Here is a 15,948-nt window from a genome sequence, read left to right on the forward strand (position 1 = left end):
CACAACTGTAACTATAAACGGTTAAAACGTGTGATGTGATGGCAAACTGCTGTGGTATAAGAGGAATAAAACGCTTTGGGGGCATGTCTGTAAAATCACCAGCGTTAGGAAAATAATCAGCTCCAGGGTGATGACAGTAACCACCGTCCTGTTTTATTCCTCACTCAAATATATGTGCATTTCTATCTAGCAAATAAACAAATGAAACCATACACCAGTCTTACTGCTGAGACACACACTGAGGTTCCAGAGAAACTCCAGATCTTATCAGCGTCTTTAAATGTTTGTCCATTCGCAGACACACAACCTTTTACCCTGCGACCCTAAACGTGTAATTAGTCCACGCTAATCTAAGGCTTCTTGTTATCTGTAAGAGAACACCAGCCTCACTTACACACACACACCGTAAAGCTGCGGAAAGCTTCCTGCACTCCCAGAGTTCTCAGGTGTGGTCTTCAGGTGTATTCTCGTACCTGTGTTCCGAAGAAGTGTCCCCTTATACACTTGTTCACCACTTCACCTGTTTACCTGCTCACCCGGGCTCTCCTCCTCCTCCTTCTTCTTCTGCAACCCAATCATCAGGTGTAACATTACACCCCACAAAGGCAGGCGTGAAGGAATCATCAGAGCGAGTGCAACTCCGGAGAGCTTGGTAAACAATACCCGCCTTATCCAAACTTCAGCCTGAGTACCAAGACTTCACTTCCTTCCCAGCAGCGTTCACACAGCTCACCTGAGCCCATCACGAGACTCAGAACGTGAGATCCTTCACGGCTTGGTGTGAATCGGTGCGGTCTCTCACACGAATCCCTCCAGATTACATCAGTAACTGACCTCAGATTAACAATACAGCCTGTTCACGCTTTAAACAGAAAATGACACTGTTACGCTTTTAAGAGGGGCAATAATAATAATAATAATAATAATAAGAAGAAGAAGAAGAAGAAGAAGAATATCACACTTTCATGACAGTCAGTGATCGACGTCCCTTGTAGAACATCATTTTTATTTTCAAAAAAGGAAGAAACAAAAGAAAAACCTAATTAAAATTTCTCTTACAGAATGTACAGTTTTAATTCAAAGAAAGAAGAAAGAAAAGAGATTAATAATTCAAAAACGGAAGGGGAGGAGTACACATATACTCCATCACAGAAAGAAAAAAAACCCATTAATTATAAAAAACAAAAAATAAATTGTCTTTGGTTAGTTTTATTTATTATTTATTTATTTTTAAAAATCCCTTATACAGAATGTTGCTGGTTCTTGTTCATTCTTGATTTCTTTTTGTTTATTAACTGGCAGATAATGTTCTTCTTTTTAGTAATAAATACCTAAAATAAGATTAATAAGATCTCTATAGAACCATACATGCACGTTTTAATGATGCTTCAAATTACAAAAAGTTAAATCTGTAATGAGCAATGCATTTAATTATATTAACGGATTTATTCATTTATTTATTTTACAAATAATAAAACAACTTGTCATACTCAAATGATGGAAGCTAGTACATTTTTTTGCGGTGACTGTGAGTATAAAAATGTAAAAACGTCACAGTTTTTAACGGTTTATTTTTGACGCCTTTTTGCTTCTTCTTCTTCTTCTCCAAACTCGGAAATACCGCGTGACCCTCCTGGCTTTCCGTACGTGTTTACAATTTGTGCGCGCGGTGCATTTATAGACAAGCGAAAGCGAGCACGCGCTATTAATAACACGTTAAGATTACATTAAAGGAAAGCTAGGGATCCAATCAGATCTGATTAAATCTAGTAGATTCACACAAAAAAACCGCTTCTTGTTAAAAGTAGACTCGTATGTTCGAGGCTTTAGTTGTTTTGAGCTTATGTCATGAGCTACAGGCTACTAAAGAACCACTAAATCGAAATAAATACAAAAAAATATATATATATAATGGAGTTGTGAAGTAGCACAGATGTCTAGATGATTCGTTAAATTAGATTGTTTTATTAGCTTTATACTAATTTGGTTTGTTTGTTTTTGTATGAACTTTAAAATTACTACAAATTAAACATGTATAAGGAATGAAATGTGTATAATTATAGTCGGTATAAATAGGGCTGATTGAGAAACCTGAGCAGGTTGACATGTTCAGGCTGCACATATCAATTATTAAATCAGTAAATAAGAGTTTATCGGGCAGGTTTGGGGTAAAAGTGCTCAGTGCAGGGGTTCAGGTGAGAAGAGAAGTCTCTCGTCCTGTCCCTGTCTCAATCTGGACGCCTCAGAGACAAGCTCTCACATTAACAGCCATCTCAGGTACAGTATGGTTATAGGTTATAATGATTTATAACAAAAGGCCAGTGCTTTAGACAACAAAAGTGTAAAAGACAAACACGTCGTGAGACTGAAGACTCATGAGATTACGCTAAAGGTTAGAAAGGTTTACACCTCACCTTTACCTCAGGTTAGAAAGATCTGTGTCAGATCAGGATATGAGAAATTTACCTCAGATAGGCCTCAGTAAAGGTTAGTGCAAAACTCAAACTTGAAAGTTTTACCTCGTGTGATATAGACTCGCCTCAGAAAAAGTTAACGATAAACCGAATTAAGAGAAATTTACCTCAGATTCCAAAGACTTGCCTCGGAAAAAAAGTTAGTCATAAACAGAAATTAAAAAAAGATTGCCTTGGAAAAAGATTTAATAATACAATGAAATAAGAAAAATTTACCTCAGATTAGAAAGCCTCAGAAAAGGTTACTCCAAAACTCAAATATGAAAGATCTACCTCAGTTATTAAAAAAAAAAACTCAAATGAGAGAGACTTGCCTCAGTAAATGTTAGCCATAAACTGTAATAAGAAATATTTACCTCAGATGAGAAAGTTTTGCCTCAGAAAAAGTTGGACATTAATAGAAATATTTAAGACTTACCTCAGATTGCCTTGGAAAAGGTTAATGATAAACCAATGACCTCACATTACAAAGATTTGCCTCAGTAAAGGTTAGTCCAAAATGCAAATATGAAAGATTTACCTCAGATGAAAAAGATTTGCCTCAGAAAAAGTTATTCATTAACAGAAATATGAAAGATTTACCACAGATTGCCTTGGAAAAGGTTAAAGCTAAACCAAAATAATTAAAAATGACCACAGATTACAAAGATTTGCCGCAGATGACGTTAGACTAAAACGCAAATTTTAAAGATTTACCTCAGTTAAAAAAACCCCAAACCTCAGATTAGAGAGATTTGCCTCAGTAAATGTTAGCCATAAACTGAAATAAGAAATATTTACCTCAGAAAAGGTTAGTCATTAACTGAAATATGAAAGATTTACCACAGATTGCCTTGGAAAAGGTTAATGATAAACCAGAATAATTAAAAATGACCTCAGATTACAAAGATTTGCCTCAGAAAATGTTAGTCCAAAATGCAAATTTGAAATATTTACCTCAGATGAGAAAGTTTTGCCTCAGAAAAGGTTAGTTTTAAACAGAAATAAAAAATATTGACCTCAGATTGCTTCAGAAAAATAATAATAATAAACTGAAATAAGAAAAATTTACCTCAGATTAGAAAGACTTGCCTCAGAAAAGGTTATTTATAAACCAAAAACTGAAAGAGCGCCTCAAAAGATTAGTTATTAATATAATTATTTAATAATAAAAAAAACACTCAGATGAGCGAGATTTCCCTCAGTAAATGTTAGCCATAAACTGAAATAAGAAATATTTACCTCAGATGAGAAAGTTTCGCCTCAGAAAAGGTTAGTTATAAACTGAAATAAAAAATATTTACCTCAGATAAAGAGAATTTTGCCTCAGAATAGATCCGTCCTAGAAGGAAATAAGAAAAGAAATACATTAAGATGAGAAAGATATACTTCAAAACAGGTTAGTAATAAATTAAAATAGGAAATATTTTTCTAATATTGCATCAGAACAGGTTAGTTTTAAACTAAAATATAAAAAGCTTGACCTCAAATGAGAACAATTTGCTTGAAATATGAAAGTTTATCTTGCTTCTTTAATCTGAACGTACTCGGTATTGGATATATTTCACTGTGATGATATTTATTACAGAACTGAGCAGGATTTCAGTCCACATGGAAAAGGATGGTGCCCTCGAACCATCACCAACAAACATGGAACAGATCACAGGTATGTTCTGTCCTATACTGAGTCAAACCCATTAATTATGGGCATCAAAAAATAAACAAACATAACACGTGCAATAACAAGATGCAATGCCGCTTTATTTCTCTGTTACGGTTAGTATTTAAATAAAATTAAAAAATCTCTCACGTTGCCTTCAGACCTACCAAAAAGTCTGTTTTTTTTTTTTTAAAAGTATGTTTGGATTTGTAATTCAGCTAATAACAAGAAGAGACCTGTGTTTAATTTCATGTTGGAGTTGGACAGCTGTTTTACAGGTCACCATGGAAACCTGGACAGAATTGTTTTGGCTCTGACCTGCCCCCTAGTGGATATCACTTTTTAACCCTGTAGCTTGACAAACCGCATCTTTAACATTACGATGTTTTTGAAAAAGTCTGCCCCATGTGTTGGAGGAAAACCGGTACGAAAATATAATCTGAGTTTATAAAACGGCAAGCTCTCCGTCTTTGTGGTTTACAGTGGCAAAAAAGGTGGCGAAGGTGAAAAGGAACCTCAGGAAACCACGGGGACGTAAGCAGAAAGCGAAGGAAGCCGACTGCGCGGTGAAGCTCCTGGCTGAACTTCCCTTCACCAGCACCGAGGTCTGGAAGGAACTCGGATGTGAGTCAGTTCTCCTGGTTTCATTTTCCTCTCCTTTTTCCAGTCACCGGTACTGAACGGTTTAAAAAAAAATGTTTTTTCCATTTTAGTCTCCGACCCTCAGGCGAAAGGGAAGACGAAGGGGAAGAGGAAGGAGAGGGGACATGTGGAAAACGAGGAGGACGGAGAGAAAGAGAAGAAGAAGAAGATAGATAGTCCTCGCCCTAATTACTTTGTGTCAATCCCCATCACCAACCAAAAGGTTCAGCGCTGACTCTCGTATGCTCGTATAAATCCATATAAACAACAGCTATTTTAAATGGAAACCGTTACGCTATTACGGCGCGATTACGCGTTTACAGTTTTCTGAACGTGTGTGTATCAGATAAAACAGGGCGTGGAGGAAGTCCAGGCTGAGGTGCTACAGAAGGACCCTCGTCTCTCCAGAGCTCTGATTCCTGTTGGCACCCTCCACATCACGCTGCTCGTCACACACTTATCCACACAGGAGCAGATCGACACGTACGTACACCTCATATACGCCTGGAGACGTCTACACGTGTGTATGTACTTAGGAGGTTGAGTTCCAATAGTAAATGCAACATGTTACTCCACGTGTAACTTAATTATTTATAAATGAAATAAAGGAGTAAACCGTTCTAAGTGTGTTTGAATGTTTCTATGCAAAAATATATGATAAACATAATGATCAAAACAAATGCACAACGATTAAACGATAAAGGGCACAGACGTCTGTTCGTTTTCTGAATATTACGCTAGATGCTATAATATAATATAATGCCAAAGTAATTTACACTAATGCCACTGTAATGCCAAAGTAATATTACAGTAATGCCACTCTAATACCAAAGTAATATTACAGTAATGCCACTCTAATGCCAGAGTAATATTACAGTAATGCCACTGTAATGCCAAAGTAATATTACAGTAATACCACTCTAATACAAAAGTAATATTACAGTAATGCCACTCTAATGCCAAAGTAATATTACAGTAATGCCACTCTAATGCTAAAGTAATATTACAATAATGCCACTCTAATGCCAAAGTAATATTACTGTAATGCCACTCTAATGCTAAAGTAATATTACAGTAATGCTACAGTAACTGTAATACCACTGCAATGCCCGGGTAATGCCACTGAAATCCCTCAGCAATATCACACCAATGGCAGTGTTATTCCACAGTAATTCCACTGTAATGCAGCATATTATTTGCTCTTTCTGAGTAAATGTATCTCTTAATCAACGGCCAGTCTTGAGCCACAGGAATGCTATTATATGAATGTTTACTTTTATTGCAGTTACTGTGCAGTTCTGGGGTGATATTACATGATTTGTACTAGGGATGGGGTGGATTATGATTTTTCTCGAGTTCTTCCCACAGCTCCTAGTCCGGTAGTGTTCTTCATGTTGGCTATGGATTAGATTAGTTTTAGAAGCAGAGAGGTTTATAATCATTTCATGGCACTCTGAACTCAAATCAAATTGAATCGGGAGGTACCTTGAGAGATTCTGACCTCTAATTTACCTGACGTGTTCTAGTACACAGGATGTTTTTACACAGGGGGAGTGTGTGCAGTTATGTAACAGTAATCTTACGCTCCAGTGGGTGCACATTATGATCGGATTGAGCAGTCAGAGGATTTTTGTGTGTGTGTGTGTGTGTGTATGCTTTTATGATGGCACACCTGCGTCAGTGCACTTCCCAGGGGATTAACAGCTAGGTATGTGTGTGTGTGTGTGTCGCACACAGAGCTGCATTAGCAATAGAAGAGATGGAGTCTATGTTGACGGCTCTGGTGGGTGGGCGGAGCCTCGTGCTGCCATTCTGTGGCATTGGTCACTTCAAACAGGAAGTAGCGTTCATCCAGATCGAAGAGGGAGAGCATCTCAGTACCCTCACACACATCGCAGGTGAGTTCTCCTTTATTTCTCTGTCTTCCCCCCTCTTTCTCTCCTTTATTAGTTTCTTTCTTTTTTTCTGCGATTTTGTTTTTTTTAAGTTTTTAACCTAGAGCTTTGCACATCACAGGAATGTTGTTATCTGTTTTGCTGAATAAATTTGGGAGATTTGATCACACAAACAAATGGAAATGCTACTAAGCCATATAGTATATGTTTATCCGTTTATAGTTACATCCCTGTTCTCGCTTACGTTATAGCAGCTACAAACAGGCGTTTCCTCACCAGCCTCTCTCTTTTTTTTTTTGCATGCTTGAAGTTACCAAGACTAAAAAAAATGCAGCTTGTCATCTTTCCAAGAAATCGCAAAACGTAAACTCGGAAAACTTTCATACAATTTTACCTCTGAGCCAACACTGGAGACTCCTTCCATCTAAAATACAATGGGGTCACTGTTGTCATTTGGCCAGTTTAAGCCCGTGACACCTCAGAAGGGCTCGAGAGCAGAACTGACGTCTTGGAACCGCCCTCTCCCCCGCGCTGTTCAGCTCTGCCCTGCCTCCTTACTGTCCGGTTGATTTTGCTACCTCATCCTCTCTTCAGCCACTGGAATGTACAGTAGTTTCCACCTGCTTACTTGTTCGCTACCAACTTCTTCATAGCAGGACCTTTTACACCTCTTGCCCCTAAGGCTCTCCAGAGTGACTGCCCTGGAAAACCCCTGCAGCCAACATCAACTTGGAGATTTCAGGCCTTCCAGCCCGTTTAATGACTCCCAAAGATCAAAAGCTGGTGGTATTTCCTGAGCTTTCACCCATGTGTCTCTTCAATTCTCTCTTCCCACGGCACTGTCAGCTCCATTAAAAATCACTTCGTACCTTTCGACTAGAGGACAATGTCCGATCAGAAGTTTGGGACTGCAGTTCCCCCTGGCAGTTTACCTTCTGATGTCCACCCACATCTTCCAGTCACCCGCCATGGCCACGACCCCTGTGCTCCCTGGCTCCTTATCTGCCTTTTTACCTGGTTTTAGGAAAGAGATGAAGCATGGTCTTTTTGCTTGATGTTTTTCTTTCTTCTTGTTCATTGCTTACTCCAACTAAGCAGCCAGCTGGACCAGCTCCTTGTCATGCACCACCGAAACCTCCCATCTTTCAGACTTGCTTGGCAGGAAGAGAGAATGTACTCAAGTAGAAGCTGATGCTCTTCCATGCCCCACACCTCCTTGCCACTGCACCTTTTCCCAATGAGTCCAGCTTCCCAGCCGTTTCATGGCTATTGTTCTGGCATGCCTCTCCTCCTCCTCCTCCACCATCCGGATCTCTCTCTCTCCTCTCCAGGATTAAATCTCCTGTCCAGTACTTCTACTTTGGAAAGGGCCACTTCATAGACAAGAAATGGCCACAAGAGCCTGGGAAGGACCTCATACCTGGGCCCCAAGCCTTGAACATACCAGGTAGCCCAGGTTCTCCAGGGCTCTTGTTCAAATATCTACCTGAACCATCATCTCCTTTGCCCTCTCACCATCATTGAGCTCGGTCCTATATCACTTCCCCAGGCTCCTTACAGGCTTTTCGTCTCACCAGTTTTGAACTGGAACCCGATCCTGAAAGCAGCCCATCTTCAGGACCTCTGGATTTTAATTGTTTAAACCCCATTCAAGTCCATCTAAATCTGCCATCTAACGTCATCGCTCTGTTTTTATCCCAGGTCAATATCTCGCCGCATTCCTCCTTCTCTCTCTCTCTCTCTCTCTCTCTCTCTGTATTGATCTCTCCTTGTCTTACATTAAGCATTAGAGGGGTTTCAGTCTTAAAGCCGTCCTCTCTGATCTGTAAATAGCCTCGCCCATTCTGCTGGCTGAATCTTTCTCTCTCTCTCTCTTGCTGTGCTGTTGTTCCAGACTCAGTCAGGAAGGCGTTTGAGGAGAAGGGGATCCCAGCTGGAGACCAGAAAGCTTTCAAACCTCACCTGACCTTCATCAAGCTCTCACGAGCACCAAAGCTCCGGCGCCAGGTGAGAACCGATTCTCAGAACGCTTTCTTTCCCCTGGAGGGCAGGAGCAGGACACCGGATAAACCGACATAACTGAAAGTTCGGTGCCAGAACCTCGGACTTGTTTTTTTTTTTTTGGAAGAAAATTGGACTGTAAAGTCATGGTCACTGTTGAGGACCGCATGGTTTTACGTGGTTTTCGTTAACGGAGCGAAATTGATCTATTTTCGCTGTCGATTTGGAGATTTGTTTGTCGTCCTTTCCAGCGCGTCTTAATTTAGTTCTGGATCAATGATTCTGTGTTGGAACTTGACCATGGTGTCTCTAATCAGGTTTGGAGGACCGTTATCATTTCTATAGCAACAGCTCATTCACGGCGACGCGTACGGCCGGGGGGTGCTCCACTGATAATAATCGTTGACATGGAGATGTCTTTTGTAAGGAGATTCTTATTTAACATTTATGGAAGGAGTAAAGCTGTAAACTTTAAGTGCCCAGTGTTCTAGATCAGACTGAGAGGTTGTAGAATGACACGAGTCCCAGAATGTTGTAGGAAAGCCCGTGATCTGTCTGAGTACTGGATGAAAGCCCGTGATGACCCTGAGATGTTCTAGAATGACCGGAGCGCTAGTATTTTGTGAAACCCAAAATAGAATCCCACAATCAGACTGGGGAATTCATGAGCGCTTGAGTTCTAGAATGTTGTAGAACCCCTCAGGACGATCACGCTGAAGGTCTGGAACACTCATTCTAGAATGTAGAGGCTTCTGGGTGTTCCAGAATGATTAGATTAAGAAGTTCTAGAACACTGGAGTTCTAGAATGTTGAAGCTCCCAGTGTCCTAGAGCCTCCCAGGATGAGATCCCATGATCAGACTAAGAAGTTCTCGAACCTTCGAATTCCAGAAGGCTGAAGCTGCCAGCAGAACATTGAGGCTTCTCAGGAGGATAGCCCACGATCAGACCGAGAAGTTCTAGAACGCTCGAGCTGTAAAATAATGAGGTTTACAGTGTTCTAGAATTTCTTAACCATCAGACTGAGAAGTTCTAGAACCGTTGAGTTCCAGAACTCCGAAGCTCTCAGTGTTCTAGAACCTCTCAGAATTAAAGCCCACGATCAGACCTAGAGTTTGTAGGACACTCGAGTCGCAGAACATTTGAAGCTCCCAGTGTTGTAAAATTTCTCAGGACAAGAGCCTACGGTCAGACTGAGAAGTTCTGGAAAAAATTGAGTTCTAAAATGGTGAGGTTTACAGTGCTCTAGAACTTTTCAGGATGAAGGCCCACCATCAAAAGCATGGCAGAAGCACGTCACAGTGCATCCTACTCCAACTCTTTTAGCTTAACCGTTTTTCAGTATGACACATTCTTGCATGTTTTGACCCGTAGTACTGTGTGTGTGTGTGTGTGTGTGGATGTTCGAGTCTTCACCCTTAGGATGGAAGTGACAGATAGGAGTCGCCTCCTTAATCTTCCCCCCATCCACACACTTCCTGCTGAGGTTATCGGCCTCCACAGACTGCTGTACATCGTGTTCCTGTCCTCCGCTGTGTGTGTGTGTGTGTGTGTGTGTGTGAGAGTGTGTGAGAGTGTGTGAGAGAGAGAGAGAGAGAGATTATTCAGAGCTCATCCCATTTACGTGTGTTTTAGGGAGTCAAGAAGCTGGACTCAAGCCTGTACGCTGCGTTTGAGCAGCGAGTGTTTGGTGAGGAGAACGTGTGCACCATGGATCTATGCTCCATGCTGAAGAAGAAGGATGCTGACGGGTACTACCACCGCGAGAAGACTGTCACATTCGGTGAGTCAGAACATGGGTGGTGTGTATGTGTGTGTGTGTGTGTGCGTGTGTCTGATGGAGTCCATTACTGAGAGCAGTTCTCTCGAACGATATCTGTCCAAATAAAAGCAGAAGGTGAACTTTGAAGTTTTAGAACCTCTAGAACCAGGATGAGATCCTACTGCCAGACTGAGAAGTTCTAGAACCCTCGAGTTCCAGAAAGCTCGAAAGCAGCATTGGATCTCGGAACATTGGATCTCAAACTTCTCTATAACACTGGAAACGTCATCATTCTGGAACTAGAGTGTTCTACAACTTCTCAGTCTGGTTGTAGGCTTTCATGCTGAGAAGTTCTAGGACACTGGAAACGTCAACATTCTGGAACTCAAGTGCTCAAGAACCTCATGGGCTTTCATCCTGAGATGTTTTCCATCTAGAACTTCCCAGTCAGATCACGGACTTCCATCACGGGACATTATAGAACTTAAGCATTTTGGAAGTACCCAACCAGATCATGGGACCTCATGCTGACTTTTTAACACATTCTGGGACTCAAGTCATTCTAGAACAGTGGTCAGCAGCCCTGTTCCTGGAGATCCACCTTCCTGAAGACTTTAGCTCCAACCACAACGGTGACCATCTACCTTAAAAAGTTCTTGATCAACGAATACAGGTGTGTTAGATTTTGGTTGGAGATGAAACCTGTAGGAAGATCTGACTGATCTAGATCTTCTCAGTCTGATTGTAGGCTGTCATCCTGAGAAATTCTATAACACTGGGAACCTAAAGTCACAGCTTTACCGTTGAATGTTACAAAGCACTGACACTGGAGACTCCTTCCAATAGTGGATGGTTTTTAAATCAATGGTGGACTCTGGTTCAGTCCTGTGGTCCGGTCTTGCAGTTCGTTATCGACGTGGTCCAGGCCGTGTTCAGGCTCGTTCTTAACATTCCGGCTCGGGTGATCCAATCACAGGTGGGCAGCTGAGACAGAGAGTTCTCAGACACACACACACACACACACACACACACACACACACACACACACACTGGTGTTTTCTGGAGTTTAATATTCTCTTGATATTGGACTCTAAAAATGGGCAAGGGGAAAATTTAAACTTGTTGTGTCGCCTGTCCGCCACTAGAGGCCGCACTTTAGCCTCAGATATTAAACATCATAGGTAAATTGAATTTGTTTCTCCATGACCATTCCCTGACTATGAATTCTGTCTTTTATCTTTAAGAATATGTTAATATTAATAAAATTGTGTATTTATTTAAAATTAAATACAGAAATATCTAATAGCACCCAGGGGTGCCAATACTTTAATCTCAGAAGAACAAGATGAGAGCACTAAAGTTAGATGAAGTTACCGACTCCAGCCAGAGACGATGACGAAAGCAATGACGATTCTGTGATTCTGTGATCTTTCATCGTGTAGTTGTGTGGGCGGGGCTAAATAAGGACGTGACGTGGACACACTTGGTAATTTTTACGGCTGGTTGGCGTTTATCGACGTACGCACGTGTGTATGAAGAAAATCTAAAACGTTTTGGTGTGTCCCTAATTCTGTTTTAAGTTTACTTGAGTAACTTTGTGACTAGTGTTTCGATCCAGCCGTATTATGAGTATTTCGATTCTGATTGGATATCCAGTAGGTGGTGCTGCAGTGCTGAGAGAAATCGGTACACACACTAAATCTGTGCATTGTGGGTCGTTATTGAGGTCCATTGAGTGTTTCAGTGTGTAAATCTCCTTATTTTCCCTCATTAGCGGCTCAGGAAGTAGATTTGAATCACAATATAGCTATAATGAACTCCCCGATTAGGGATACTGATTAGACGATGAGGAGCAGGTGTTTAATCCGAGGAGTCTGAATCATGAATGAAACTACCTTGCTCTTGCAGAACCTACGTGATCCAGATCCTAACCCTCAAAGCCACATCGCTCCGTTATCTACAGCCACATTCTCAGAGCATCCTTTTACAAGCTAGCTCTAGACATTTCAGACACTTACTCAGTACTCAACTCTAGAAATTTCCAACACTTGCATGGGATACTATAGAAATGTTACTGCCTTCTATGTTCTACTTTAGACATTTTAAAATGTCAAGCACTTACCCATAATGCTCTGCTCTGGAAATCTTCATACTCTACCCCTGCTTTATTTTAAAACCGTGAAGCTCTGATCACAACGGGAGGCGATGGAAAAGGTTATCAGGAAAAGCCAGCCGTTCTCTGAGACTCGGGATTTCAGAGCGAATGTTTGACCTCAGTAATCCGTGTGCGCGTTAGCGGCGGCTCTGGGAGTGATCGCTGAACCAGCGTGGGGTCCGAGTGAGCGACGGTGTGGAAGTTTAGCAGTTTGGACCCTGCTGAGGTCCAGGGCAGAGTGCGGTTCGATTTCATATGGCTGCCTGTACTAACACGTTTAGACAAATACGATCGAGAGTCACTGTAATTGTGGAGGCTGGTGCAGTACAGATTAGGCGAGAGCTAGAGATGTTCAGCTCCTGCTACTGAAATTTATTAACCTCTGCCTCTGTTGCTAAAAAAAATAAAATAATAATAATAATAATAAGGTATTTTTGCAGTAAAAAAAAACAAAACAACCAAATAAAATGCTGAGAAAACAAAACAAGAATAGATTTGAAAGAAATCTGTAAGTGTGTGTGTGTGTTTGTGTGTGTGTGTTTGTGTGTGGGTGTGTCTTTGGCTACCATGTGTTTGTAAGCCCTTTCATTTGCAATTGGCTTTTCAGCTTCTGCAAATAGGAAACAGGCCAGAACCTCCAGCTGGCTAACTTGTGTGTGTGTGTGTGTGTGTGTGTGTGTGTGTGTGTGTGTGTGTGTGTGATGGCAGCTGCAGTTTTTTTTATCCAATTCCACAAAAAATAGCAAAAGTTTAGCCGATCAATTTAAGGTTATATAACGGACTGTGTGTTTATATAACAGAATTTGTTACGGCGTGTTATCAGTGTTCTACAGTAAATAGGCACCTGTACCTCAGGCTCATCACTGAAAGTAAGTGTGTGTGTGTGTGTGTGTGTGTGTGTGTGTGTGTGTGTGTGTGTGTGGCTGAGAGACTCCCACACATTTCAGACTGATGGCAATAAACGCAATCATGATGTGTGAGTCAGAATGCACTTCTATAGCTCTGGACTATAAAACCTGTGGGGAAATGCAGACAGGATGTGAAGTTAGAACAAAAATAAAAACCCAAAACATTTTGCCCACTTGCCCATCATGATGCCCTGCTCTAGAAATGATGAACCTGCTGTATGATTTCCTAATGGCAGAAAAACGAGCTCCCTCCTGATAATAACAGGAGACAGAGCTGATAATCTGCCACCAGATAAGACCGATTGCGAGAGAGAGAGAGAGAGAGAGAGGGAGGGAGGAAGTGACAGTGGGTATGAGGTGGCACTGGACAAGTCATTCCACTCCTAAAAATATATCCTACCTTTAACCTGTACAGTTTATAGTTCCAGAGCTTCGTTAGTAACGGCTTCTTCAGAGCCACAGCTTTTGTTAGCTCGGCTCGTTCAGTCGATGAAAGAATGTATACGTAAAATCTGTTTTAAAAACAAAAACAATACACACAGGGTTTTGTGTCAAATTTCAAAAGTATTTTAATGTAGTAGTATATTTTATGTAGTATAGTGATACTGCTGTATAGTGATAATGCAGTGTAGTGTTAATGTAGTATAGTGATAGTGTAGTGTTAATGTAGTATAATGGAGTATTTTATGTACTATAGTGTTAATGTAGTATAGTATAGAATAGTGTTAATGTAGTATAGTGGAGTATTTTATGTACTATAGTGTTAATGTAGTATAGTGATAGTGTAGTGTTAATGTAGTATAGTGGAGTATTTTATGTACTATAGTGTTAATGTAGTATAGTGGAGTATTTTATGTACTATAGTGTTAATGTAGTATAGTGATAGTGTAGTGTTAATGTAGTATAGTGGAGTATTTTATGTACTATAGTGTTAATGTAGTATAGTGGAGTATTTTATGTACTATAGTGTTAATGTAGTATAGTGGAGTATTTTATGTACTATAGTGTTAATGTAGTATAGAGTATTTTGTGTAGTGTTAATGTAGTATAGTGTTAATGTAGTATAGTGGAGTATTTTAGTGTAGTGTTAATATAGCGTAGTGTTTATGTAGTATAGTGATAATGTAGTGGAGTATTTTAGTGTAGTATAGTGTTATTGTAATGTAGTATGGTGGAGTATTTTAGTGTAGTATAGTGTTAATGTAGTATAGTGGAGTATTTTAGTGTAGTATAGTGTTAATGTAGTATAGTGGAGTATTTTAGTGTAGTATAGTGTTAATGTAATGTAGTATGGTGGAGTATTTTAGTGTAGTATAGTGTTAATGTAGTATAGTGGAGTATTTTAGTGTAGTATAGTGTTAATGTAGTATAGTGGATTATTTTAGTGTAGTATAGTGTTAATGTAATGTAGTATGGTGGAGTATTTTAGTGTAGTATAGTGTTAATGTAGTATAGTGGAGTATTTTAGTGTAGTATAGTGTTAATGTAGTATAGTGGAGTATTTTAGTGTAGTATAGTGTTAATGTAGTATAGTGGAGTATTTTAGTGTAGTATAGTGTTAATGTAGTATAGTGGAGTATTTTAGTGTAGTATAGTGTTAATGTAGTATAGTGGAGTATTTTAGTGTAGTATAGTGTTAATGTAGTATAGTGGAGTATTTTAGTGTAGTATAGTGTTAATGTAGTATAGTGGAGTATTTTAGTGTAGTATAGTGTTAATGTAGTATAGTGGAGTATTTTAGTGTAGTATAGTGTTAATGTAGTATAGTGGAGTATTTTAGTGTAGTATAGTGTTAATGTAGTATAGTGGAGTATTTTAGTGTAGTATAGTGTTAATGTAATGTAGTATAGTGGAGTATTTTAGTGTAGTATAGTGTTAATGTAATGTAGTATAGTGGAGTATTTTAGTGTAGTATAGTGTTAATGTAGTATAGTGGAGTATTTTAGTGTAGTATAGTGTTAATGTAGTATAGTGGAGTATTTTAGTGTAGTATAGTGTTAATGTAGTATAGTGGAGTATTTTAGTGTAGTATAGTGTTAATGTAGTATAGTGGAGTAATTTTAGTGTAGTATAGTGTTAATGTAGTATAGTGGAGTATTTTAGTGTAGTATAGTGTTAATGTAGTATAGTGGAGTATTTTAGTGTAGTATAGTGTTAATGTAGTATAGTGGAGTATTTTAGTGTAGTATAGTGTTAATGTAGTATAGTGGAGTATTTTAGTGTAGTATAGTGTTAATGTAGTATAGTGGAGTAATTTTAGTGTAGTATAGTGTTAATGTAGTATAGTGGAGTATTTTAGTGTAGTATAGTGTTAATGTAGTATAGTGGAGTATTTTAGTGTAGTATAGTGTTAATGTAGTATAGTGGAGTATTTTAGTGTAGTATAGTGTTAATGTAGTATAGTGGAGTATTTTAGTGTAGTATAGTGTTAATGTAGTATAGTGGAGTATTTTAGTGTAGTATAGTGTTAATG

General features: G+C 39.5%; 1 protein-coding gene across 3 annotated transcripts in view; it reads left to right on the forward strand.

Moving 5' to 3' along the window:
* Positions 1-1,685: 1,685 nt before the first annotated feature.
* The window catches only part of LOC128618549 (A-kinase anchor protein 7), a 25,493-nt gene continuing 11,230 nt past the window's right edge, over positions 1,686-15,948 (forward strand). For all 3 annotated transcript variants that reach the window (XM_053642202.1, XM_053642220.1, XM_053642210.1), the window contains exons 1-8: positions 1,686-2,277; positions 4,042-4,119; positions 4,597-4,737; positions 4,827-4,978; positions 5,102-5,238; positions 6,493-6,653; positions 8,545-8,657; positions 10,286-10,433. In XM_053642202.1, coding sequence (XP_053498177.1) covers positions 2,106-2,277; positions 4,042-4,119; positions 4,597-4,737; positions 4,827-4,978; positions 5,102-5,238; positions 6,493-6,653; positions 8,545-8,657; positions 10,286-10,433 — 1,102 coding nt within the window. In that variant the 5' untranslated portion in view covers positions 1,686-2,105. The remainder of the gene's footprint in view (positions 2,278-4,041; positions 4,120-4,596; positions 4,738-4,826; positions 4,979-5,101; positions 5,239-6,492; positions 6,654-8,544; positions 8,658-10,285; positions 10,434-15,948) is intronic.

The sequence above is a fragment of the Ictalurus furcatus genome, chromosome 2 (genome assembly GCF_023375685.1).
Source record: "Ictalurus furcatus strain D&B chromosome 2, Billie_1.0, whole genome shotgun sequence".
Classification (NCBI taxonomy): Eukaryota; Metazoa; Chordata; class Actinopteri; order Siluriformes; family Ictaluridae; genus Ictalurus; species Ictalurus furcatus.